The sequence below is a fragment of the Astatotilapia calliptera genome, chromosome 12 (genome assembly GCF_900246225.1).
Source record: "Astatotilapia calliptera chromosome 12, fAstCal1.2, whole genome shotgun sequence".
NCBI lineage: Eukaryota > Metazoa > Chordata > Actinopteri > Cichliformes > Cichlidae > Astatotilapia > Astatotilapia calliptera.
Genome location: NC_039313.1, coordinates 15,969,635 through 15,997,592, shown reverse-complemented (window position 1 = coordinate 15,997,592; position 27,958 = coordinate 15,969,635). Strand labels below are relative to the sequence as shown.

At 38.9% G+C, this 27,958-nt stretch overlaps 1 protein-coding gene across 3 annotated transcripts; it reads right to left on the bottom strand.

Moving 5' to 3' along the window:
- Positions 1-41: 41 nt before the first annotated feature.
- Positions 42-27,958, bottom strand: LOC113034184 (pikachurin-like). Of its 3 annotated transcripts, XM_026188575.1 has the most exons (26): positions 27,394-27,958; positions 21,851-21,960; positions 17,935-18,021; positions 17,727-17,753; positions 17,368-17,485; positions 17,126-17,261; positions 14,519-14,685; positions 12,317-12,391; positions 11,065-11,177; positions 10,714-10,961; positions 9,921-10,108; positions 9,648-9,748; positions 9,469-9,569; positions 9,177-9,321; positions 8,174-8,363; positions 7,251-7,376; positions 6,605-6,848; positions 6,400-6,511; positions 5,675-5,791; positions 5,243-5,423; positions 4,956-4,979; positions 4,672-4,750; positions 4,446-4,589; positions 2,345-2,428; positions 1,917-2,020; positions 42-1,817 (listed from the first exon to the last, which is right to left on the bottom strand). In XM_026188575.1, exons 1-26 carry the CDS (start codon positions 27,497-27,499, stop codon positions 1,666-1,668), a joined length of 3,279 nt encoding a protein of 1,092 aa, XP_026044360.1. In that variant the 5' UTR covers positions 27,500-27,958; the 3' UTR covers positions 42-1,665. The 3 variants fall into 3 exon arrangements, with proteins under 3 accessions (XP_026044360.1, XP_026044357.1, XP_026044359.1); XM_026188572.1 differs by lacking the exon at positions 12,317-12,391 and having other exon boundaries at positions 27,394-27,957; XM_026188574.1 differs by lacking the exons at positions 4,956-4,979; positions 12,317-12,391 and having other exon boundaries at positions 27,394-27,957.

Here is a 27,958-nt window from a genome sequence, read left to right as displayed (position 1 = left end):
AAGTCATTATCAACCATGACAAAAAGTTAGTGGCTAGAAAGTTGTTTAATCTGTTTGACTGGACTTTATTTAGAGGGTGTCACAATATACCAAAACATATACAGGCTTACTTTACGTAATTCATCATCTTGTAATAGGACAAGTCTACAAGCCCGAATAAACATACTTTCCAAAGCGCCAACAATCAGTTTCTAGTCACATAACAAAGGATGACCTCTTGACACACCTCTTTGATGCACTTAATTGTCTGCTTTCATTTTCAGGAGTACATAATTAGGGAGACATTAAGGCTTGAGTAGTACGTTTTCTTTGTGTGCACATTCATTCGCGATGTCCGTCTTACTTCTCTCATTTTGGCTATGCACAGGTCAGGCCTAAAGACTGATTTTACATTTCCTGCCCTCACTATCTGACTAGTACGGCAGCATCAATTTAAAGTTAAAGCTTTAAATGGACATTTAGACACAGCATCCGGGATCATACACATTAATATTTTTCAACGATCTATGGTTATTTAGCTTTTAAAGTCAGCCGGTACATACTACATGTTCTGTACAGTCAAACTATTGTAATTATTCTGAGGCTGAAGTCAGCTGATGCCGCTGACATTCACAGTCACATGGTGATTTCATTAGTTTTGCTTCTTTTGAAACACTTTTCATAACGCCAGGATTAGCATCACAGACTTTCTTTGAAACAAGGGGATATCTCTCGTGGGAAAACCAGTGTTTTTTGACAACAGTGTCTTGGTTTTGTGGGAGTGACCATCACAAGAATAGATCATAAGATGCAAATGGAGTATTCCCAGAATGCCCCTTTTAAAGGATAAAGTTCAGGCATGAAGAATAAGGAGATCAATCATTTTGATAATATAATCAAGAGTTACAAGCAACAATTCAAAGGCTGATGTCCACAGCACTGTGGTTTGTGTCAGATGACAGCAACAGTATGTCACACATAATTTACTGAGGATTTGATCTGCCTCACCATATCAACGTTAGACTTTCATGTTACTAACGTCTGGGAGATCAAAATGAAAGACCAAGTGAACTAAAAGAAGAAAGTTAAAACCAACATTTTGTGTAGCTGACGTATTTACCCTCCAAAACTAGAAACGTTGTTAAAAACTGACATCCATCAGATTTTAGAAAATATCTGTCTACAGACTGATAAGACATCACGAACAAGAATACAAATGCCACAACAACAAAGACAACAGAAATCCCCTAGAACCAAAACCAAAATCCTCTAAAAGAAGTTTATCTCTGCTCGCTGTTCTAGGTCAGGTTCATGATGACTTTTGATCCCTTGGATCACTTGGTTCTTCCAGCAATCAAATAAGGATTTACAGTAGAAAAAAAGAAAAGAAATAAAGATACAAATAGAGTCATCCAATGAAAAAGTCCTTCAAAGGGTTGTTTTTTTTTAAAGATCCTCATCAAACATAACACTTTGCTTTTTTCTCCCTCTTTTCACAAAGTACTTGTGCTTTCTAAAAATCCTCTCAGGGTCATCAGATCTGAATTGGTACAAAAACAAAAACACAACCACATATTATAATTTAAGTTTTTACTGATTTGTTGCTGGTAAGTGAGCTTTAAGATGACAAATCAGATGATTCGGTTGGAAAATCTTATCTTAATCTCAATCTGCCGAAGTCATTCACTAGTTGGAACAGGTATTGATGTTCTTGCCGTCAGCAGCGTCCTCCACCAGTGCTAAGTGATAGTCCGTGGACAGTGTGAAGTGGGACACGCAGCCCACCAAGCCTCCAATGTACTGTCTGTTTGTGTGAAGCGCTATCTCCTTCATGCCACCTCAAGACGAAGAACAGAGAGAGCGCAAACATACAGATGTGAAAATGATCTCTTAATCTTTATCATTTTACGGGTTTAGAGATTTGAGGTTTCACTTACCAACATATAAGGGTCCATTGATATTAAGTTGTCTCATTTTACCAGGCGCCCTGCCTGTCTTTGCCCCGTAGTCATCTACAGTCAGCTTTCCTGACTGGCCATCCCTGAATACAGTAAATCAGTTAGTCAAACTGAGAAACTGAACTTTTAATTTGTGCATAACATTTTTGTTATATATAAAAATAAAATATTGACCTTAGATTTTATATTTAACACAGGGATTGAAAGGTGATTTGCGGTAGCAAAAGACTGTAAAGAATGACCTACAACTGCTACTTCTACCGGATCTGTTGGTTTATAAATGGTATAATAAGGCTATAATGCAATATGTTATTATAAAGACTAAGAGAGGCAATTTAAAGTAAAGAGCCACAGTGGAATGTGATCAACATACTGGATATCCACTTGACAGGATTTCATGAGCTTACCTCACAGCTTTGACTCTGTGCCACTTTCCATCGCTAAAGGTCCCGTTGATGACAATGTTGGCTACACCACTGCCCAGGTTGTAACTACAACAACATGGAAATGCATACACGTACAGCAGACTGCAGTGGAATTACATTTTTATGGTACAAGCCTGATTAATCCTGATTCTCTTAGTGATCATGGTCCTCACACAGACCTTTTTTTTGTTTTTAGCTCTACCTCTGCTGAGCACGTACAGTAGGGCAAAAAAGTATTTAGTCAGCCACCGATTGTGCAAGTTCCCCCACTTAAAATGATGACAGAGGTCAGTAATTTGCACCAGAGGTACACTTCAACTGTGAGAGACAGAATGTGAAAAAAAATCCATGAATCCACATGGTAGGATTTGTAAAGAATTTATTTGTAAATCAGGGTGGAAAATAAGTATTTGGTCAATAACAAAAATACAACTCAATACTTTGTAACATAACCTTTGTTGGCAATAACAGAGGTCAAACATTTCCTATAGGTCTTTACCAGGTTTGCACACACAGTAGCTGGTATTTTGGCCCATTCCTCCATGCAGATCTTCTCGAGAGCAGTGATGTTTTGGGGCTGTCGCCGAGCAACACGGACTTTCAACTCCCGCCACAGATTTTCTATGGGGTTGAGGTCTGGAGACTGGCTAGGCCACTCCAGGACTTTCAAATGCTTCTTACGGAGCCACTCCTTTGTTGCCCGGGCGGTGTGTTTTGGATCATTGTCATGTTGGAAGACCCAGCCTCGTTTCATCTTCAAAGTTCTCACTGATGGAAGGAGGTTTTGGCTCAAAATCTCACGATACATGGCCCCATTCATTCTGTCCTTAACACGGATCAGTCGTCCTGTCCCCTTGGCAGAAAAACAGCCCCATAGCATGATGTTTCCACCCCCATGCTTCACAGTAGGTATGGTGTTCTTGGGATGCAACTCAGTATTCTTCTTTCTCCAAACACGACCAGTTGAGTTTATACCAAAAAGTTCTACTTTGGTTTCATCTGACCACATGACATTCTCCCAATCCTCTGCTGTATCATCCATGTGCTCTCTGGCAAACTTCAGACGGGCCTGGACATGCACTGGCTTCAGCAGCGGAACACGTCTGGCACTGCGGGATTTGATTCCCTGCCGTTGTAGTGTGTTACTGATGGTGACCTTTGTTACTTTGGTCCCAGCTCTCTGCAGGTCATTCACCAGGTCCCCCCGTGTGGTTCTGGGATCTTTGCTCACCGTTCTCATGATCATTTTGACCCCACGGGATGAGATCTTGCGTGGAGCCCCAGATCGAGGGAGATTATCAGTGGTCTTGTATGTCTTCCATTTTCTGATGATTGCTCCCACAGTTGATTTTTTCACACCAAGCTGCTTGCCTATTGTAGATTCACTCTTCCCAGTCTGGTGCAGGTCTACAATACTTTTCCTGGTGTCCTTCGAAAGCTCTTTGGTCTTGGCCATGGCGGCGTTTGGAGTCTGACTGTTTGAGGCTGTGGACAGGTGTCTTTTATACAGATGATGAGTTCAAACAGGTGCCATTCATACAGGTAACGAGTGGGGGACAGAAAATCTTACAGAAGACGTTACAGGTCTGTGAGAGCCAGAGATTTTCCTTGTTTGAGGTGACCAAATACTTATTTTCCACCCTAATTTACGAATAAATTCTTTACAAATCCTACCATGTGAATTCATGGATTTTTTTTTTCACATTCTGTCTCTCACAGTTGAAGTGTACCTCTGGTGCAAATTACTGACCTCTGTCATCATTTTAAGTGGGGGAACTTGCACAATCGGTGGCTGACTAAATACTTTTTTGCCCCACTGTAGCTCACTACCCCTTGATGGCATCGGCAGTCATACTCGATTATTACTGTCCTTCTTGTGCACAATTTTTTTTTCCATTTGTGTTTTATGACGTTTTTTGCCCAGCGCGAGAACACAGAAAGGGCAAACACATGGCATCTAGAATTTACACTTTAACTAAAAACATTTCTTTACAATCCAGTTACATTTGATTAAGAATTATAAGATATCATAACATATTTTACTGTTTTTATAGTGCCGTTCATGTTTTACAGTGATAAATACCTGAAGATGAGAGCGCCATCTTGAAGACCCATAGAGAGGAAGTCACTGTTGGGTCTCATTGGACTGTCTCCTCGCCAGAGCAACAATCCGTCTTTAGCTGTGCTCTTAAAGCGCATGAAAAGGCTGGATCTGGACCCAGATACTCTGTAGAAAGATTGTAGAATGCACTTCATGAAAAAGCTAGAAATTAAAAAAAACACACACACACAGGAATTTCCCCACCAACCTTTTAAGGATATCTCTGTTGTCATAGGTCAGGTAACTTCTTCCGATGAACTGTGGAATCTCTATGGCTTCAGTAACAGCTGGGAAGAGAACAAGAACTCCTTTCATATCATCACAAGGTGGCAGCATCAGCACGTGTCAACTTATGTCTACAGCTAAGAGAAAAGACCAAATCTGATCCTGCGGTGGAAAATGTGTGAAGGGAAAGAAATCTTACGTGTTTTCCAAACAAGGAAAGAAAATTTAAAAAATATCTACTTTTTGAGATCAGAGAAGAAGACTTACTGTTCAAACAGTAATTCCCACACTCTGTTCCATGAAAGCATTAAAGAGAAAAAGTAAACTTAAGGGACTAAGTTTCCTTGAGAAAAAACTGTCATATTGGTGGATTTAAAACAGAAAGCATTATAAAAAATAAAACTAAGCACAAAATATTTCATGTAGCATGTAAAAACATCAGCATATTTTATTCTTAGCACCGTGTGAACAGCCTGCTGATTTCTGTGACGTGCACCAAATTGCACATCAACCGAGTTCATCTGTCGATGAGAACAATTCCACATGCAACAGACCTTTCTGGCAATGCCTGCCGTCGTACCCTAGAGGGCAGTCACACTCATATTCATCCCACTTTGGCCTGCAGGATCCTCCATTGGCACATGGACTTTTCACACATGGGTGTGCAGAATTGGCTACATTAACTCCACCAGCAGTTGCAGTTGTTATAGGGATGGTGCGATCATTGAGTATTAGCTGAGGGGGTGAAAAGAAAAGAGCACAGAGAGGAAAAGGACAAAATGAAAGAGCGCGACTGTAAAAAAAAAAAAACCAAACTAAAATCAGACACCTGCCACAGTAGCTTGGAGATTGTACGCAGTATACATCATATATAATGTAATGCTGCTGTGTCACTCTTGATGGATTGGAAATGACTGAGTAACAATCTAGCAAATATAACTGTGTTGCAGATCACTGATGTTGGCATATCTAAAAAAAGCAATCACCTTCTGAATAATGCCAGTGAAGGGTTTTATTACACCTGCTGTCCGCTTGGTTTTATCGTACTCTGGCACGCCGCCAATATAGAGAGGTGAGCTGCAGTTGATCTGAGTGAAAGCTCCCTGAAACATAAATACAGCAGAGAAACAGGTGAGTCATGTCAAACCATTCATCCGCACGTCCGCTTAAATAAATACATGTTTTAAAAATCTATAACTCTGGATGTGTTTCGCTTGGTCAAAAAGAGCCTGATATTTTTCTCAGGAGTTTAAGAACCAAACCACGGCTAAAAGGTGATTAAGTGTTGCACATTCAAGAGTTGACTTTGACAGGTGATTGTTCTAATACAAATGTCACTTAAACATGCTTTAGAAACTAATAAGGTGTGTGCGTATCATGCATTGAGGTTTCTAATGTCATTAATTCCTGTTTTATTTTGAAATTCCCCAATTCTGTGTATTTCAGTCAGTTTTACTTATTGTATCTGGTTAGTTTCCCACCAGCTGTGTGCATTTTTGGCCACTTGTCACTTGCCTCTCATGTATGAAGTCTACCCTGACTATAAAGACCTCGTACTTATACTTGCTTCTAGTATCTTGTGGTTTGATTCTTTCTCCCGTTAAACTATAAAGTTGAGTTTTTTGTGAAGTATATTTTCTATAAATATATTTATTTTCTAATAATAACATAACATAGTTTTTGCAGATGGTTCTAATGGACTTTAATGTACCTCAGCAATCCCCTCCATAGGTCTTTGGCTGTCCACCTGGAGGATACCACTCTTTGCTGTACGTGATACTCTTAGCTCATGCCATGAGTCCAAACTGATCTGCTCCTCACTCCTGAAACACACAGTAACACACATTTAGTAAATCTAGCTAGATAATGTAAAACCAATGTGAAAAGAAGATTCGAAACTTGGCTCTATCCAGCACCTTATGACAGCTCCTCCAGAGCCACAGTCAAATCTGAACTCTACATATCTGTCCACCAGGTTTATAGCAAGGAAGTCCCCGCTCCCTGCGTCATCACTGTACAGCAGCACTCCATCAGGGGCTGACGGCTGAAACGTCACCTCAAACTCAGTGAAGGACAGGTAACTCTGTGAGGACTGAGGCCATGGGATGACGGCATATGAAAACACTGTTTCATTGAAGAGCGGCGAGGACAGTGAGAAACCTGAGGAAAAGGAGAAAAGACACAAGAAAATAAGTAAATGTAAAGAAGAGGAAAACAGTTGCTAACAACACAATGAGATTGTAGGAAGAGATATATCAAGGAGAGGAAAAAGTGAAAGGCTATTTTGTGTGAAAGGTGGTCTGACATGCAATCAATCCTTCTACCGCCATATGAGAAATATTTCTTATTTCAATCGATTTTCTTGGCATTTTCTTCAACTGCTGAGTAATTACCTTGAAAGGTTTATGTGACAATACGTGGAAGTCAGCAGGTAAGAAGAAATGGCAGGGATTTTATTTTTCCTTTTTTCACAGCTGTTCAAAACTCTCCTTGTAAACTGGATGCTTATGTGCGCGCTTTTGCAGGTGTGAGAGGGGGAAAAAGGGGAAATGGTTGACTCACTCTCTTCACAAAGTGCTCCTCTGAAGCCAAGTGGGCACAGACAGATGTAGCCATCAGCACGATTTGCAAAGCAGACTCCGCCATTGGCACAGCTGACCAGGTCACACACATTGTCACTGCACTCACCTGGTACATTAGGACAAAGCCAGCATATGTACTCTGCATATGTTTGTACACACTTACAACATAAATACAGTTTCCATGACTGCATTGTTCCTAAAAGTGAGCAGGAGTACAACACTCACACAACACGCACAATCAAAATATATGAGTTTTTTTTTTTTTTTTGTTTGCTTGCTTGTTTTGTATGAATGGGGTATATTTATAAATAAAAAAAACTTTCAGTGATTTTTAATTTCTTGCAAAATTTATTTAATATTCTTACCTCATTCATAAAATCATGTTGTGAAAAAGTCCTTTGTGTTCCATAATTTGCCAAAAACAATCTGCTTCTTGCTTCAGTGACATATTGGCTAAAACCCTGTTATTAAAAAGCTATTTTTGTCTGTCGCTGTGACAGAAAATTATCTAAAATGGCAACAATTCCTTTCTTATATCACTGGATTTGTCTTTTTTGATAATGTCAGATATTTTAATGCTCTCATTATACACCACGACATGGTCTGCTTTCATTTTTTCTTTTAAGCAAAGTGAAATAACACTAACACCGGGTGGTGTGATGAATAAACACTGTCATCCATATTCAAATTATGCCCACTAATGATTATAGTTATTTACTGTATGCATGAAAACCAAACAGCCAAACTCTAGAATTACTGTTCAGCTACTCAACCGAGCACCAAAACTTCAGGAGACCTAGTGCACTGTGGGTAATATGGATAAGAGCCAGGTGCCACTGGCAGCGGCCACATTAAAATAACATTCATCACTCAAATTCTCTCACATCCTGTGTGCTTCCTTACCTATATCAGCTCCACTCAGAGCACTGCCCAGGGGCCATGGCCTGATGTCTGTAGCCTTATTGTTGATGGTCAGACTCTGCATGCAGCCAACAAAGCCACGATTTGTCCCTGTCGCTTTGACCAGCCAGTAAGCGCTTGGAGATCCACCGACATGCAATGGGGAGCGGAAGGTGATCTTACTATACTGACCCTAAGAGGACAAGATGAAGAAATTAAAACCTCTTTATTTATATTTTAAGGATAGTCTGACCCCTTGTAAGACAATATTTGACAATATGCACCAACAGTTTTGGTGCAAGTAGTTACAGGAACCAACTGGTTATCCAGATGATGAAAGTGTAGCACCTTTAAACCTCTGGGCAATCACTTTTATTCGCACGGTGACTTTACAGGTTGCCTGGTAGGAGTTTGACTCGGACATATTGCCAACATGTTGCAATCAACATTAGTCAGTCTGTGCTAATGACTGCAACTCATCTGGGGCAAGTCTCTTTGCAATGGTGGACTCAACTGTCTCCAAACTGGTTGTATTTTGGTTATATTTCTATATAAAAGCAAACCTGCAGAGCACTTGTGTCAATTTACCATCCAATTTACCAAGAATGCAAGCAGTTAATTTGAGTTTCTGTGCATCTAGATGGAAAACACAAACAGAGTGCGTGTAATAGCCGACTTGATCCCATTCGATAGCCGACTGAGCAGACTGATCGCCGTCTCTATACACCAAAATCACTTTGAAGATAACAACTGACTGCAAAAGGTTGCAGACCTGGTCCCTGTCTTCAAAGCAACCATTGCAAAGACAACAAGACTGCAAGTTCACTGCACACAACTGCACTAATTTTAGTAGAGTTGCAGTCTCCAGCCACTGACTGACTGTAGCATTACACCTGACTGATGAGACATCTTGTATCAGTATGCTTTAAATCACTGTTTAACTTAAAATATGTTTTTAAAAAACAAAAAAACAATTTGACATTTTTCATTTTCTTTGTATTATAACCTGTGATCGTCCGGATATGGGTGTGTCGTTGTCCATACGGAGCCAGCCACTCATGCCATCTCTGAAGACAGTTACTGTGTGCCACTGACCGAGAACAATGCGGCTCTCACTGACTATCTGAGCTGCTCCTGTACCACAGTTAAACCTGCAGAGACAAGAATCTAGCAGGTAAGCATCATAGCTACAGACAAGGAAAAATCCCATCTCTAAATCTTATGCACCCTACAGTGCACATTTATTTCTTTTGATAAACAGTACATGATAGCTAATGTTATTCTGACATGTTCCTCACCTGTAATGAAGCTTCCCCCGAACCAAAGCCAAAGAAGTAAAGTCTCCACGGCCATGTTCATTCTCTCCACAGTACAGCAGCAACCCATCCTCAGAGTCTGCCTGCACCAAAGAGAAACCGTCTGAAATCTATTTTAATCACTGATAGAAAAAAAAAAGATATGAAACGTGATATCTTACCTTAAACTCCAAAGTAATCTGAAAGGTTTGATAAGAGTTTTTTAAGGGTTCAAAGGTCATGTGAGAGTGGCCATGGAATCTGGGAAACTTCACTGATAACGCTGAAGGAGGACAAATGAAAAGAAAAATCATGACAAATGAGAAGTAAGAGCACCCATGGGTTGGAAGAAGAAAGGGCCACTTCTTGCAACCTTGACAAAATAGCCACTACACTATCAGAGCACAGCTGACATAAAATGTTTTAAAAAAAAGAGATTCAGAAATCTTTCTTACCCTCAGAGCACGTGTCCCCTCTTCGTCCAAGGTTGCAGTGGCAGCGCGAACCGCCGCTTTCGTAATCAGTGAGACAGAAGCTGTCGGGCGGACACACAGTATCATCACAGCTCAGGTCGTACACACGAGGTACCTCGCCTTTCCAGGGGGACGTGGTCGTAGTAGAAGTGGTGGTCGACAAAGGGATGCTTTGGAGGATAAAAAGAGAAAGAAAGATAAGGAACTTTAGTAATCTGTTGCTAGTTGGGGTTACAGTAACCTAAGAGGCAATGTTTTGTCGTGTATTTACACCTTCATCAGGTATGTCTTCTAAAGGTGGCATTTGATTGTAAATTGTTCCTTTTTTGCTTGAAGGAAAGGAACAAACAGCAAAAAGCCCAAAGTGCTCACCCAAAATCAACAGAACAGGGGCCAAGCCACCATATATAGCTGCAGATAATGACATACAGTACATCACAACCAGACATGTGTGACATTTCACTGCTCCATTCGCTATCTTTATCAAATAATTAAGTATAAGAGCACAAAAAGACATGTTCTAGGTAGCTAGTAAGGGGGGAAAGCAGAAAGCCAGGAGAGATGGAAATATAATAATCACAATCACAGACTAAGGAGAAAAACTGTGAGCATAAGAGCAGTAAAAGATTTCTTTTCTGTTCACGAGGAACAATCTATAAGTGGCTAATTTTGCCTTTAAAAGGTTTTGAAATCTCATCAACAACAAGAAATTGCAAAAAAATCCTTGATGGAAAACAGATATTAAATTAAATAATCATTTTAACATCAGTCTTACCTGGTAGGCGTGAGTGGGGCAGTAGTTTTGGTCTCAAGAGTGCTACTGGGCTGTGAAGTGACTGGGAAAAGCAGATCTGTAAACTCTGAAAAGATGGATGATGTGGTGGTGGAAACTGGTGCAGCTGTAACATTTGGAGGAGTCATGGTGTTCATACGGTAAACAACATTTCGACCAGATGGGGGACCAGAGTGTGAACGCAGTTGGGACTTCCTGTTGTCCTGACTTATACCCGGAAATGGCTTCAACTAGGAGAGAAAAGAGAGAAAATCAGCGAAAAAAAAAGTGAAGTGAGTGATAATCCAACAGAAAATAGGGTTGCAGTTTAGCTCTGGACTGTAAAAAACACACCTCTTCAATGAAGATATCATAATCAGAGTCATCAATGTCAAAGCCATCTTCATCTTTGACCCGAGGATCTGTGATGTAACTCCCATAATCACCGCTGCCAACATCTGATGCACCTGTTACAGACACCACAGAGGAATATGACTTGATAATTATTACAAAAGAGAGCAATGAGTACAAAAGGACAACAACAGGTTATTAGGTAAAACACAAATCATGAATTCCATGCAGTGAACGCAGGTCAGAGAATCAATGAGCTGGAAAAGCTGAAGACATGAAAGCGGGATTGCAAATATACAGTAAAGCTCAACTTCAATCTTTATTTTTTGTACAACAGATAATTTGACTCTTGGAGAAAAGCTCAATATTTTCCATCAGTAATATGAGAAAGTGAAATGAAATATATTCTAGACTCAGACACAGTTTAAAGCATTTTTCTGCTTTTATTCTGATAGTTATGGACGGTAATCCATCCATTATTAGTAAAGTATAATAAATACAATGCATCTCTTGGCCTAGTTCAGTCCAACCACAATCACTGCTTGACTTTCCATTTTGTGCTCATTGACATAGATTTTCTGACTTTCATGAGCTATAAACCATGTAATAAAAATTTCAAAAAGAAATGCTTGAAATCTTTTTCTTTATATGCAATGAAAAAGAAGCATATGAAAGTGAATATTTTTCATTTCTTTTCGCTTTTTTTATTATTTGTTATAAACACGTTCTCCATTTTGCTTTTTCATTGGCTTCTTTTTGAATACGGCAAGTTGGTGTTCATAAAATCACTGAGTCTCCATTATAAAATGTGTCAGTCATTTTGCATGAACACAGAGGGCCACCAGTGGTTTCTTTCATTATATATTTGCAGGATCCAGGGGTGCCTATTTAGCTCAGTGGGTTGAGCAACAAATAGCCTTAAAGGCAACTTCAGGTGCCTGGGTTTTATTTCACTCTCTGTCCATCTTCTCCTGTTTGCTCTACTGTCCCGTCATAAAAAAAATAAAATAAAATAAAATAATAAATATGTATATTTGCAGTCTCTTTCCCATGTATGACAGTGATGGTACAGTTAGTTGGTAGCAACAGTGAATAAGATCAAAATGACAAACAATAACGGCGGTTTCACGGCAGAAGAAGCTCTGGTCTTTGGTTATGACTGTGACAAAGGGGCAAATGTGATCATACTTCTCATATTATGATGATGATAATGGTGACAATAGTAATCCAGCTGATGCTAGCCCAGTAAGTCTACCTGTTAGTCTGTACCGAGGCTGCTGCACCACATACTGAAAAGTGTCTCCTCCGTTCAGAAGTCTGCCATAAGAAGCTCACAGTGTGCAAAGACAAAGCCAGACAGTAAATACCTGGATTCCAATAAAACCTGGGAATTGTTACAAATTTATTTCACAATAGCAATAAAATACATGTAAACTTGAGGTGGAATATAAATCAGCTTTTAAGATAATCAATATGCATTTTTATATTTGTATAGAGCTTCATGATGTCTTTTGTACACACTAGAATGGAAAAGCAAACAAAAACAATATGTGCATGTTCAACATAGCACACACACACACACACCCATCCCTCTTACTCTGAGAAAGCTTAATCTTAGCTTACATAACCACTGCTCCCCCTTCTTCTTGCCCTTCTCCCCCCTCATTCCTCTTAACTGTGTAAATGTAGAAAATGCTGGAATCTGAGGGATAAAATCATAAACCTTTGTGTATTGCTGTGGAGTGATTATGCACAATTGAAAAAAAAAAAAAAAAAAAAAAAAAAAAAAAATATATATATATATATATATATATATATATATATATATATATATATATATATATATATATATATATAAAATTTATTGACTATATCGTTCACAAAACTAAACAGAAAGAAAACTTGACTTTTAAGTGTGAAACAGTGCCAAGATTTAAACTGTGATTAGCACAGCCTAATGACATTAAATCCACTGAATAGCAAGTGCTGGCACAGAGGCAGGGGGGATGCCCAAAAAAACCTCTCATCAAACTAATCTGCTGTTGTGTAACAGTCCCCCTCAAACCATACCACCCTGTTTCTAACCACTCTGACCACACAAACAAGAACTGCTGCAGAAAGAGCGGCAAAAAAAGTATGTCAGTCAGTCAAGCCCACGCCTTCTGCTCACTGGAGCAGTGGTGCATTGTGTGCATGTGTGTGTGCATCCATTAGGCATGTGCATGGGCAGAGAAGGGGTCTGGCATCCCATCCTTAATCCTGTCTGATGAGACTCGGACGTAACCCGCTTTTATCCCCTGCTGAGAAGCCACGCTTCTCTAGACCCGCAATTTCTGTCGGTCTGCCTCTGCAATTCACCCACAGCATGGTGTTCGTGTAACTTTCCTTCGCATCATTCTTAACAATGTCTTTTTAACTGAATCTGTCTCCCTGTCTGCCGCTCCTGCACTGTCTCTCTGAGGACTTAAGGCTCTTGTTTCAATCAGAGCAGTTTACAACAATCAGACAGCTAACACAGCGTTGGAAGCGGTGTCGCCCGCAGGTCACAGAAGAGAAACCTGGATAATGTGATTGTGTTTACATGGCTGTTTAATTTCAGTAGTTATAGATGTAAAAAGCTGAAGCCCGACATGGACTGCAGCTCACACTCACCCATACAAGCGTAACGCTATGCCCATTAATCTCTAGGTGAATTCATCCTCGATACGTTTGACATTATTATTGCACATTTTTGTGTGTCTAGCACATACACACCTGTATGAATGCGTGTGCGTTTTAATATCAATCAGCTCCTTCCATCCCCCCAACCCTATCTTGCCCCCAGCAGGAGGCTACATCAAAAATAATAATGTAAATGACTTTGTTGCGGCGTATCTCCATTATCCAAGGCTTTGGTCACAATACCCACTGACACACTGCCAGGTGCTGTCCTACATTCAACCTGCACACAGTGTTTCCATGCCAAAGCCTTACCAGAGGTAAATCATTTTTACGTCACATGAGGTTTGAGGAGGTTTTGGCCTCCAAAAAAAAAGCTACAAACAAAAAAAAGCTAAATTTTTAAGAGATTTGAAAAATATTTGCGAATATAATATATTGGCCAGTTTCATTCAGATCCGTAGACTCACGCACCGTTGGTCAGGAGATAGAGTATGTTAATAATAATGTGTTTAACAGTCATCTGTAATGTTTTGGTCCTTTGTTACATGATTTACTATTGCTGCACACCGCTGAGAGAATTTCACTGACTCCACAGGAACACTGGGGTGTTTTGTAAATCATGAGGATTAGTTTGGTAATGCAATAATATGCACAGTCTGTTTTATTTAGCGTGGGTGTATTGTTTAAACTATACTGAAAGAGAGCTTGTTTCAAAATGTGGTTTTAAAAAGAGTAATGAGGGCGCTTGGCCACCACGACATAAAACTCTGGCTCAGATATCAACATTCGGCCTTACCGAGCGTGCGCACGGGATTGTTGATAGGGCTGGGTGGGCTAACTCCGTGTTTGTTGACCGCCCTGACAACAAACTGGTACTCTGTTTCTGGAAGTAACCCTTTCAGAACCATGGAGTTAGTCTCAATGGGCTCACGAATGTATGTCCACTCTGTGTCCATTTCAGGCCTGAGAAAAGAAAAGACAGGCATAAAGATACAAATATAAGAAGATTAATTTGACACACATTTGATGTTTGATAGTTTCGAAGACATCAATTATCTTTTTTTTTTTACTCCTCAGTTATTTTGTCTTTTAGAAATCAATGAAAAAAATGGTGATTACACTCAAAATCTCTCCAAAGTAATTGTTTTTAGAATGACGGTATGTTTTTGTGAGGGGTCAAAACTGTGATGTAATCTTCCACTTGATTGTGTTGCCCCTAATGAAAAAAAACATCTATAAGCAGCGGCATGGAGTACAGTGTCAAGATTGAATCTGAATAACTAAAGTTGTAAAAAGAGTTTCCAAAGAATAAAAAAAGAGATTATTTAACTGATTATTTGTTTCATTGTTGTTTTTGTTCTTGTTGTACTACCACTCTGGACATCCTTACATTACAACATTTTTGATTATCGTAAAAGTCATGAAAAAACTAAAACAATGAAGTCCTGAACTTTTCCTTAATCTCCAGCTTCCTTTCTTTGCCTGACTCAGGCAGCCTGGGGCCATAACTCTCTCTTGAACAGAGGCATCTTCAACAGCAACTTCCACTCTCTTCAGTGAGGCCTCGTTTGATGTAAGGGGGGAGAAAGATTTGCTTCTGAGATGATCCTTCTGTGTTGAAAATCTCCCCGCATGCAAACACAGACACTTATTCTTGTCTGCTTGCTCACAGTAAGTGTTTTTCAGCCCGCCCATCTCTCCTCTCTTTGCTCATTCGCGGGGTGTTGATTCTGCACCATGAAGGGCGACACTGCTGTGTTTTTTAAAGTTTGCTTCCTTTTATAGCTTTTAAACTCTTCTTTCTTTTATGACTTGCTTTTAAACATGTCTTTTAAATACCATCTGATATTTCACAGGAAAAAAAATATCTGGCAAATCATCAGACAATTCGAGACAAATTATTTCTGACCTCAACTTTTTTGGAAGAACACTTGTCTAGACATGGGAGGTTCTTTATCTGAGTGCCTCTATGTGTGCGTGCGTGTGTGTGCGTGTGCCTGAACATTACTAAACAAAGAATGAAACTCATTCTTTCACATGTCACAACTGACCCTTATGTCAAAACACAAAAGCTTACACTGAACAGACAGGAAAAGCCTCATGAAAGTCACTGTGAAAGAGAGCTGTGTGTGCCCTGTTTAGTTATTTGAATCTGAGTAGGTGCAGATCTCTACATCCGTTAATGCAAACCAACTGAATTTTGTTTGAAATATGGTTTCTTTTAAGATAGTGCATTATTAGCACTCTGCTAGCTTTCAAAACTGTTACTGATTAACAGTGTATATTATTGATCTATTTCTAGAAGTTAATAACTTCTAATAATGAAAACATAGTCCAATTATTTACTATTTTAAAAAGTGTACAGATGTTGTCCTGTGTCCAGCGTCTGCTTGTTCCTTGTTGAGAGCCTCAAAAGACTGAGGGCTGAGGAGTTGAGCAACTTCAGGAAGCAAATCAAAAAAACTGAAAGCTGGGGAAACCACTGTCCTAAAAAAACAAGTGCAAGCAACAAAATTTGATTTTACTGAGAATCACTTCAGGTTGCTTTGCAGCACTGTAGTGGCAGTGACTCTTTCAAAATCAACTCAAGGTATCTGATTAATTAAATCTGCAATCAGAAGCTGCTGTTTTCACATTTCAGCCCATAGAAGGATAAAACACACGGGGAAAGAATGAGAGGTTGTGGTAGCTATGTTTTGAACCTTTTAAGCAGTGTTTTTTAACTTTAGGGTGGACACCCTGAGGTGTTGTAAGATAACTTCATGTAACTGGTGTGAAGTAAAAGCATACAGCTGGGTAGCAGGGAAAGTGCCTGGCTAAATGTTAGATATCAGCGCAACAGGGTTTGTCATTGCTGGTGTACCTGAAAATCAAAAACACATTTCACATTTGGTTTATAGACATGAAAGTCAAGTTGATCTTCTAACACTCCTAGCAAAATGGAAAATAAGAAGATTTTGCAGAACTGTTCTTTTAGGTCTGCTATTTTCCTCCATGACGACAACACTCAGTCTTAACTTGTTAAGTGCATATGTGAGCTGATTTTTAAGTGCTTGCATAAATTGTTTTTGCACCAATTCCACTCAAAAAAGACCTTCTAGTGCTGAAGTCGACAGCTGTACAGCACCGTAAAATTACTATTCCTAAAGTTGGAACTGCTGATGTTATGGAGGATGCAGTTTGCACAGTCCGTTTGCCACTATTTTTATTTTATGTAATGTTCAGCTCTCAAAACTGTCAGAAAAAATTGGCTGGTTTTCAAAAGCGAGCAAGCCAGAACTAGCTCCAAACCAGCTCTGGTGTTGTGTTGATGTAAAAGAGGTGACTGGTGTTTGTGCTGTTGCGTGTGTCCTATGTATTAACATCAAGTCAGCAGTGATGAAACCGGTCAGTTCTGACTGACCTGATGTAAGCCACCAGGAAGTGAAGAACAGGTGCGCTTCCATCGCTCTCGCCTTGCTGCCACGATAGCGCCAGCTCTGTGTCGGATACGGCCATGACAGTGGGCTTGGAGGGGGGTGAAGGGGGCATGCACATTTCTAATGCCAGGGGAAAAAACTGTAGTCAGCGAATGGTGTAAACGAATTACTGTAAAGCTACTGGCATCGACTGTAAAATGATCTCCGTCTACTCACATATTCTTACCCTGTGAAGCAGTGCCGATGTCTCTGGGCATGCTGGGTCTTCCCTCCCCTGCCCAGCCATATGCTCCAACACTGACTCTGTAGTTAGTGTTCACCTTCAGGTTACTGATGTCCACATCCTAGAAGGTGAATGTAGGAAACCGTTAAGAAGCAAGGCGAGGATGATTAGAAAGAGAGAGGGATGAAATAGAAGAAAAGAAAGCAGGGATGACATTATTAATTAGGGATTTTCTCAGCATCAGAGCGGAAATAATATCAGGTTCACAAATAAATGTCAGTCGTGACAATAAAGCAGGAGAAGCGTATAATTTTATAGAGAAAATGCATAATGTGGAAAGCAGTGGCTAGCACGGTACTTACAAAGCTTGCTTGTCCATCAAATTGTCCCTTTGAAAAAGAAAAAAACAGATGTTTGCATAAAATCACGGTGTTATGACTTTAATAACACCGTTCAAAGTTCAAACTGCAACATCCATTCAGGTTTCCTCTAAGCAAATTCCACATTGTCTACAAGTGACTGCTAAAAATGCAACGCCTATTACAGGTGAATGTATCTTTGGATACTAACAGTAGTCAGCATGTCCAAGCTGAGCGGCACCTCCATTATAGACGCGGTCCCTACTGTACGGCCATTCTTCATCTCTGTGTAGAAAACCTGGATGATACAAACATTCATAAAATGAAATGAGTTTTTGGTTTCTTTGGTTTTTGCCTTTCCGTTTTAAAGACATAGCAACAACAATGTCAAAAGAGGGATCGCTAGAAAAAATTTATGAGGAAACTGAGAAGACTGTTTGTAAACTTAAAACAATTGGCCACCCCGCATGTTTATGGGGTAGCTCTGTAGTTGACTAATCCTCTTAGTGAAGACATATGGTCAAAAGCAGAGCACACGCAGTCATACTGATCCACAAATTGCTAATGGGCGACTCAAAACAAAAACAAGGGAAGAAGGAAGGAAGCAAGGGTTTGGGTTGTCTTAGAGTATACCACATTCAAAGAGAGGAAAAACTAAAATTATGACTTGTGTTACAAAAGAATCTCTATCTGTTTATTTGTTGATGACTTTCTATCAGGAGCTGAGCAACCAAAAAGCAGCACAGGTACATCTCAGTCCCCTGAAGGTCTACATCAGATGTTACCATGTTATCATGTTGCCTAGAAACCATCTACAAATGGGCTAAAACGAAAGATTTTATATGAGTTATCTATCTATCTATCTATCTATCTATCTATCTATCTATCTATCTATCTATCTATCTATATATATATATATATATATATATATATATATACATATATACACCTTATAACAGCATTGTTTCATTGTAATTTTATGACATTTTACATACTCAAAATGTAAAATATTACCTTTTTTTTATCTAAATCAGATATTACAATGTCGTATTCCCCAACAAGCACAGACCAATGGGCTGAGAATGACCTACTCTTAGTATTGATGCACCTGCAGTGCCTTATAAAAGTAGCGTATTGTTTTAATTTCACAACCTTAAAATCTCATTTAAATCAACACAAACTGGATATTGTGATATATAATGATATCACTTCCTTCCTAAAATTACTTAACAATGATATAAAACAACATGTATATAATATGTATATATAATATAACAGGACATGGATACAGGCATGTACTGGTCGCTCAATAATAAATAAAATTTGTAGTCAGTTGATTTTATGTTAAAACTTCCCTGCAACTTTTTTTTGTTCATTACTGAACGGAAACTGAAAGAAGCCAGGCCGACTTTAGTGTTTAAAGTGCAGCTTGTATAGAGTGGAGCAGACAATAAATAAAGATTTGTGACCACATCTTCCACAGCTACACTGTCCCTGTAAAAAGTCATATCGTGGAAAGGGTTCCACCCCAAAACCAGAACTTTCAAATATCAATCTAGTGCTCAAGGCTCTCTTAGTGGGCAGTGAGATGACAGCACTTTAGAAGCAGAAAAAAGAAAGTGGGGGACACTCATGCCAGTGGTGTGCAGAAGGAAATGGAAAAAATTTTCAAAGGAAAAAGAGAGACAATTTGATTTGTGACATATCAGAGAATTTGTTCTTTATGTTTGCCAGTTTGAAAAACCTTTCTATGCATTTTGAAAGGGCTCTTGAAAGAGTTATGTAAGTCCACTTCTCTTGGTTTTAAACAATTTTTTTTCTGGGACACTTGGACTCAAAAAATAAAAAATGGTTCAAACTAGAAAGAAGTCCTCTACAATGAAACATCCATATTCCAATCAAACATAACAGGATTTCAATTTTTATAAATAAGGTAGCTAACATCTGGCTTAAGACTTTGCTATGAAAGATATGTAAAATGTTTCATTTCACCAACATTAAATATCTAGCTACTCTAAACTTGTGATGCAACTTTGTTGTATGACTCATTTCATAAAAACATTCACCACCTTCTACTCTTAAAAATCAAAAGTTCAGCAGAACATGAGAATCATTTGCTATTGGATGCTAATGGAGCAGAGCAAACAGAGCAAAATGAAGCAGCTGAGAGTTTAATAAAACACTAAGACTATGCTGAAAGATAAAATGTGCAGATGTAGTCTATCTGATTAAAAAAGTAACAAAGTCTTTCAGCTGCTTCTCCTGCCCCATTCAGACATGTACGCCTTTCCTTTAATCTGACAGCTTCCCCCTTTATGTATGAACTTTTCCATATGTATGTCATTTTTCCAATAAAATTGTGACTCCTATCTAACACGGTTGAACCTAGTGACATTAACGGACAGGAACGCGCAAGATTGCATTTGAGTTGTTGTTATTTGGCCCAATTTATAAATAATAAAGTTTACAAATAACATGTATGTCCTAGAAATAAGACAATTTCATGTTGATTAGCTACTGATTGGATGTGATGTTAGAAAACAACAAAGTGATACAAGGGTGTGAAAGCTCCATTCACATGGTCTATAGGCTGGTTGGTGACCATCTAGATACCACTGGTAGCAAGTGACTGTTGAAAGGTGATGACTGTCGCTATCTACTTGATGTCTAAAGCTGCAGCCATGCAAGCCAGGAGAATCACTTGTTTCTACGGTGCTAAATGTGTATTCTGCAACTGATTGGCAAGTAGTTGCTGCAGGTTGTTGTCGGTTGTTAGTGTGAAATCAGTTGCAAAGAAGTGTATGGTGCTGCACCAAAACTTCCATGCTATTGCTTTACAAACACTTGCAAACTACTCTTTAAGTCGTAGTTAAACTGTGAAAAGTGCAGCGCAAACGAGAAACGCTCTTCTTCTACACTCCCTATTTTTTATTTGTTGTTGTTTTATTTAACCTTTAATTAACCAGGAAAAATAAACTTTTGAGATTAATAGCATGTCCTGGCCAAGAAGGACAGTAGTCAAACATAAGTTGGATAAATTATTAGCACATATCCATATATATATATACATCCAAATCTACACACTGGTTAAGTACAGGCAAAAAATAGAAATAAAATACAGAAACAACCAAATTTTATAAACTTCAGATTCAATAAAAAAATGTATAACTTGGAAAAAGTAATTTTCTAATGCCAGAAATAAAGGTAATAATATTAAAGCAAAAGATTTATACCCTGAAATAACTGCCACCAAGTCATTTGAAATTGCTCTAAATCCATAATGTGAGACCAGTTTCTTAAGTTTTATTTGATTCGGCGGCTCATTTCTGGAGGAACGAACTTGAATACAATCTGAATGGTTTTTGCTGTTGTTTTTTTAATTCAGTGTGACTCTATGGGAAAGACAAGGAGAATCTTTCCCATTTCCTATTTGCATCGCATTTTCTTCAAGTCTTCCTGCATCTCTAAAAATAAAGGGGAAATCGCCATCATCTATGCAAACTACTGGCAACTGCAGCAGCAATCCGTTAGGGAGCAAACTAGTCACAAGGGGGTTCTTTACAACTGATTTCAACCAGTGACACCTCCACGTCTCAGCTGCTCAGAGAACACACATCTTTTGCCTGGGATCAGGCAGGTTACTCAGGCCTTGGTTTTTCAGTAGTTTGCCATCTTTTGGTGTAAGAATTACTAACTCTATGCAATAATATATGTTAGTATATCAATTTAGGTAAACTTCCATATTAGTACTTCAGGTTGATAACTGGTTCCAAATCTGTCCTCTCTATTGGTTTGGCACTACCACCAGTTCCTTTCATCATTGCTGATATTTTTCTGGCAGTTGTGCATTACAAAACAATTATGTGTAACCGGTGGAAGTTTAACTTTTGCCCCCTCTCCCCGCAGAGTAAAAGTACAATGCAAATGCTAAAATTGCGTAAACTGTATATTTGTAATGTGGGACTTGATAGAAGAATCCGACCTATAAGCAGGAAGAATGCTGATACAAATATTTAAAAAATAAAATAAAATAAAAAAACCCTTACCAACATACCTAGTGACATAATGTAATATAAAAACTGAAATATTGCTTCAGTTGTTAAATTACATTATGTGTCTCTAATTACCTTATATCCAGTGATGGTGCTAACATGTCTCCGGGGCATCTTCCATCGTACACTGAAGGCAGTGCAGTTGATTGTCTCCAGCTGGATGTCTAATGGAGGACTCAGGCGATCTGGTTAAACAGAGACGACACACTTAGTGACAGATATAATCAGTAAGGGAAAGAGGAGATATACAAGGGAGGAAAGTACAAGTTTGGTTGTATTAGAAAGCTGTGACCACCTAGTTTTGGACTTAAATAATGTTATACCAGATACATTATGGAATTATTTTGGATTTCATTACAAAGAATCTTGATGTCCTGCTATCAGCACGGTTCAGTAAGTGATGAAATGTAATTTACAACATAAACCTAAAGCTGCTGAAATAAAAATTTTCATATTAAGCATAATTCCAAAATTCACTTTTCTGTTAAATGTATAAACAAACAAATCGATGAAGAAATATCATCATCAGTGTGTTATTGTACAGTACCCTCCCTGTAGGTGTGATTTGATGGGCTTAGCAGCCAATCAGGCAGATATTTTCATCAGGAATTGTTATAGACCAAAACTCAATAAACTTAAATGTAACTATTTCAGTTACAGTTACACTGTGGCCAGAAGCAACACTTCAGATGAACATGAATGCTGCTTCGTGTCTGCTAAATCATTAGCTGTTTAGCTAACATGCTCACCACAAAATATCAGTGTTGTGTTCTGAGGCTGTTTCCCAGTCTTCAAGTCTACAAAAATGTTGTAATGCGGATTTCAAATGTGATATTTTAAATCTTTACTTAGTACTTTCTACATGTTGACAATGCACACCATATTTTTAAGAATCATAATTACAATGCTTGTTATAATTTTTGATCAATAAATCATTAAGGTAAGCTTGAAGACCTTGGTAAAAAGCCAGGATTTCATGGATTGTTATAATAAAATAATAACAATAAAGTGGTACAGAAATGTTTTTTCTGTGTTACTATTCAAGCACTTGTTTGTTGTTTTTGTTTTTTGGAAAAAAAAAAATACAGAGGATTTCTTGCAAAGTGTGCACCATTGCCTAACCTCTGGATTGGTGCTTTGCTGCCAGTTTTGAACAAAATAAAGTCTCTTGCAACATATTTCCCAACATTTAGTCTGGAAAGAAATTACACTCTTTTCCACTTGAGTGCATTTGAGTGGTGAAAAAATGGACCACTTCTAGCTTATAATATCAACTGACTCTGACTTCACATGTCATTTTTTCATGGTTCTAGATACTACAAAGGCATGTAATTGCCTTCCCAGTGTTCAGCTATGGCCTTAAAACACAGTACTTAGAAAAGTTCTTAAAAGAGCAAGAAAGAGCAGCTACGCAGCTGTCGATCATTAGGACTTCTACTGGCTTCTAATGTCCTGTGACGTGACGTGGAGAAGCATGAGAAGACAGCAATGTTTACAGATTCATATTCGGACACTTTTTTGTCAAAATATTTGTATATAGTGAATATTTGCCATAAAAATGCTAAATATTGCTGTACAGCACCTCAATATTTTATGATGTATTTTAGTGTGCTTGCAGATAGATTTCCCTCATTAAAAAATATGAAATGCGAGCGTTTGGTTCAAAATCTCAAATATTAAAAATATTAGCCACAATTTTTCTGTCTGACTGACAGTTTGTGCTGGCTTTTACAGCTATAAACTGGTACTGAAATCAAAGAAACATAAATATAGCAAAGCAGAGTGCTGTAAATTGAAATCCCATGTAGAAACTCTTTTCCACTGTTCCTGTATTTTCTCTCCCGTGACTACCCTTTTCTCCCTCTCAGGATGACCTTACTCCTACCCACTTCGACCCTCTTCTTCCGTCATCTCTTTTCCTTTCTCGCACCCTTGTCTCTGCTCTTTCACCTGAGTGGATAATGAAACATGTCAGGTGAATTCCCTGATCATTTATCTCTCCCCAGGGGTGTGTTCCAAGCAAACACATGGGTGCGCTGAACTCACAGATTTCAGATAGAGATAGAGAGAGGGGTCTCTGTGAATCATTAACTGTATGTCTGAAAACTTACAACAAACTACATGATGGATCGATGTGACTTTTAATACCTTTGAATGAACTGCTATGAAACTGTTATTGCACTTAATTGTGTGTCGAGAAAAGCTTGATATAGCCACCTGACACTCATGGTGTTTATAGCAGTTACTATTTGTCTTCCATGCAACACTAGCCTGATTTTTTTCCCTTTCAAACACATAGAGGTTTGGACTTTTTTTTAAAAAAAAATGAAACACTATTACGGTTAATATTTAAAACCTTGCTGTGAAGCAACCTGCAGAGCCTTTCTGTAAGATGCCGTTCAGAAGTGCTCTGCAGCATGTGTAAGTCTTCATCTCTGGGCACATTCACGGCTACTCAAGGTGCCTGATTCAGCGCAGAGAAGCTGTGTTAAAAACACTCAGCACCGACTCACACAAACCTTGACAGTTGATTTAGCCAAAATAACCACTCTGCAGTTCAAGTGGCCGAATCGTTACTGTGCCACTTGTGAAAGAGGATTTATGGGTGTCTGGCGTGTGGTCCTCTCTGAAACTAATGTTAACAAAACAAATATTGATCAATCATATCTATATCGGAGATCACATTCGAGTATGGCCAAACGTTAAAGACCTCAATGCCTACAAACTGCACACTCTCACTGTCTCTTGATAAAGTAACAGACTTGCTTCTTATTAACATATTTTTTAATGAATATGCATAATAGTAAAATTTCCATTTGAAAAGCCAAACTGTTGCTTTCAACCTGAAGACATGGTGAAGTTCAAAACGAGCATCAGAATGGGGAAGAAATGTGTTTTAAGTAATTTTCTGCAAAACTGTTGATATACGGGGATTCTTTCCTGCAGAACCGTCTTTAGTGTTTACAGAAAATGATACAAAAAAAGAGAAAACATTATGTGTGCAGCAGTTCCCTGGGTAGAAATCCCTTGTTGATACCAGAAGTCGAAGAAGAATGGCCTGACTGCTTTGAGCTGATAGGAAGGCAACACTAACTTAAATAACCACTCGATTCAATCAAGACTGAATGGACAACATGAACAATGAACAAGCCTGAAGTAGATGGTCTACAGAAGCAGAAGACCACACCAGGTCCCACTCGGCTTTGATTCTCACGACCTTACCAAAATGGGTCAATATAAGATTTGGAAAACTGGTTGCTTGGTGTTATGAGTTTCAATTTCTGCTTTTACATTTGGATGGCAGGGCCAGAATTTGGTGTAAACCATGGGTAGGCAACTCCAGGCCTCAAGTGTCGGTGTCCAGCAGGTTTTAGATGTTACCCTTGGTCTACACACCTGAATCAAATGATTAGTTCATTACCGTCCTCTGGAGAACTTCAACATATGTTGAGGAGGTAATTTAGCCATTTAAATCAGCTGTGTTGGATCAAGGACACATCTAAAACCTGCAGGACACTGGCACTTGAGGCCTGGAGTTGCCTACCCCTGGTGTAAACAACATGGAAACATGGATACAGCCTGCCTGGTTGGCTGGTAGCAGTGGTGAACTAGCCATCTGGTGGCAGCATCCCTTCATGACCACAGACATAATGGGATGTATTTTCTTATGGCTGCTTCCAGTGGGTTAGCACGCCAAGTCACAAAGCTCAGATCATCTCAAACTGGTTTCTCAATCATGACAGTTACTTCAGTGTGCTCAAATTACCTCCGTAGTCACCAGACCTCAGCCCAGTAGAGCACCTTTGGGATGTGGTGGATCAGGAGATTTGCATCATGGATGCAGTCGACAAATCTGCAGTAACTGCTATAACATGCCAATATGGACCAAAATCTCTGAGGAATGTTTCCAATACCATGATGCATCTATCCAGTGAAGAATTAAACCAATTCTGAAGGCAATAAGCTCCAATCAGGTACTAGCAAAGTGTAAATTGGCTGGTAAGTGTATGATATCAAAGTTTCCATCTGTCGCATACAGTTAAACCAGCATATCCAGCATAAGTTAACACTGTTTATTTTAAGTCCAAACTGTACCATGCATCACAGCAACATGTGACTTTCCTCAGTTTCAAATGTGTGAATATAAAGTCTTTTTTTCATGTGCTACAAGATCTAGTGCACTTTCAAAAAGCTGCTTTCATAATATTTACTCTCACTCAGTCAGCAATTATCAAATCTTATATTCAGATATTTTCTTTCTGAATAAGCCACCTATTCCCTCTGATTATCATCCAATTATGAAGAAATGCAGCTCTTTTCAGGTATGAGCCATTCAGAGATCATTTTTAGTAAGACACAGGCTTTTATGGTTCTCTTCAACAAATCTAAGGGATAATTACACAAATCTTTTTCCAATTACTAAAAAAATCAAATCAAATCTAATGCATGTGTAAGGTGATGGAAGATGTTGGAAAAAAAATGGGGAAAATGAAAAAACAAACATTTTCACTTGTTCTGTTACTAATGTGTATTTTAAGAGGGGGCAAAAACTGTCAAAATCCTGAAAAAGAAAGACCACCTGGATGTCATTCATTGTGGAACCTTGCTTTATTTTTAAGCTTGAATTTAAGTGTTTTCATTAAAGACAGATGTGACTCATGTGGACACCGAGTCCTGTTGACATTCCCCCCTCCCTGAGAATGAGGTCTGAAAGACCTCAGAACAAAAACAAGTACAATTGTCACTAGCAGTCATGAAGACAGAAGTAAAATCATTCTGTTTTTGGCAGTCTAAACTGTGGTGAGTTTATTGTGCTGACAGACAGATGTGAAAGTCAGCCTGCAGTGGCCTGTGGGCCCGTAAGAGTGAGGGCGGGAGAAATACAAGAGTCAGACAGAGTGACAGTGAGAGAAAAAGGAAGTGATGGAAAGAAAAAGAAAAGGAAAGAAAGGGGACCAAAGCAAGGAAAGGAAAAAGAAGGACAAAGAGTGAGGGAGTGGAGGCTGTGCGCATATCATGAAATCAACATCCAGGGATTTCTGTCCAAAGGACACATTGGCAAGTTTAATGATGGCTGCTCCAGTAAAGCTGAAGATTTCATTTTCTTTCATTCTATCCAGCTGACATATTCTGTAAAACTTGTAGCCAGCTTTTATCATCATAAAGTATGCCTTGAGAGGAGAAATTTCCATTTTATCTGGTTTTACAGTCCACACCATAAATATTTACTTATTTCTTGCTCTTCAGGCACTGTTCTTAAGCATGTGTAATTTGAAATTAAATAGCAGATAATAAATTCAAGTAACATTTATCTTTTGTAATGAAACTAGGTTTTTTATGAGTATGGAAAAATATGAAAGGGATAGGTCTCTTAGGGACATTAAAGTAATACTAAGATATTATGTGTGATGGAAAAAACTTTGCATAAAATTGTGTAAGGTTAAAGCAGACTTAACGTTACTGGTGTAGTGCAGCAAACATGATGAGCACATACAAATACTGTGATTACATCCACAAGGCTTCACTATAAAGACCAACTTAAAATAAAATCAATAATGATTAGGCTATTGTTATAACCGTAACACCTTGTCGGAGCTGGTTTTAGCTGCAGAACTTACCAGACCTTCGAGCATTTGATCTTCTTGCACAAAAGCAAACGTTGGCTATGCAAATTGCAAAGAAAAGTAGATACAAAAGACTTCTTTGTTTGCACTTAGATTCCATGTCTTGTTTTGGTCGAGATTTTCAAAACCAGTGACCAATGTTCATTTTATCACACATTCAAACGCACATGTAAATGCAGCTAATCCCGTCGCTGATAAAAGTTTTCTTAAAAACAAACGTTTTTCATCCAAATTTTGGGGACGAACGCCATCCAAAGACGTGCAGGGTATGTCCGAGAGGAGAGGGCATCTACGGTTTGACACTGATAAGATTACAATCTGCAAAAGATCAGTGGGAGGGACACATTAGCGGACGGACGGGCAGCCACGGTGCTCTGACAGGCGCTCTGACAGACGATGGAGAGGGCTGTTCCGACAATTCACGCGTAATGCGCACAACTGAACGGTGGCCACGGTGATTCTTTTTTACTGGTGGAGATCCATTTCCTTTCGCTCCAGTCCAAGTAGTAGACAACAAATAAGATGGACAGCGAAGTGCAAGAACGTAGGGCCATTTAGA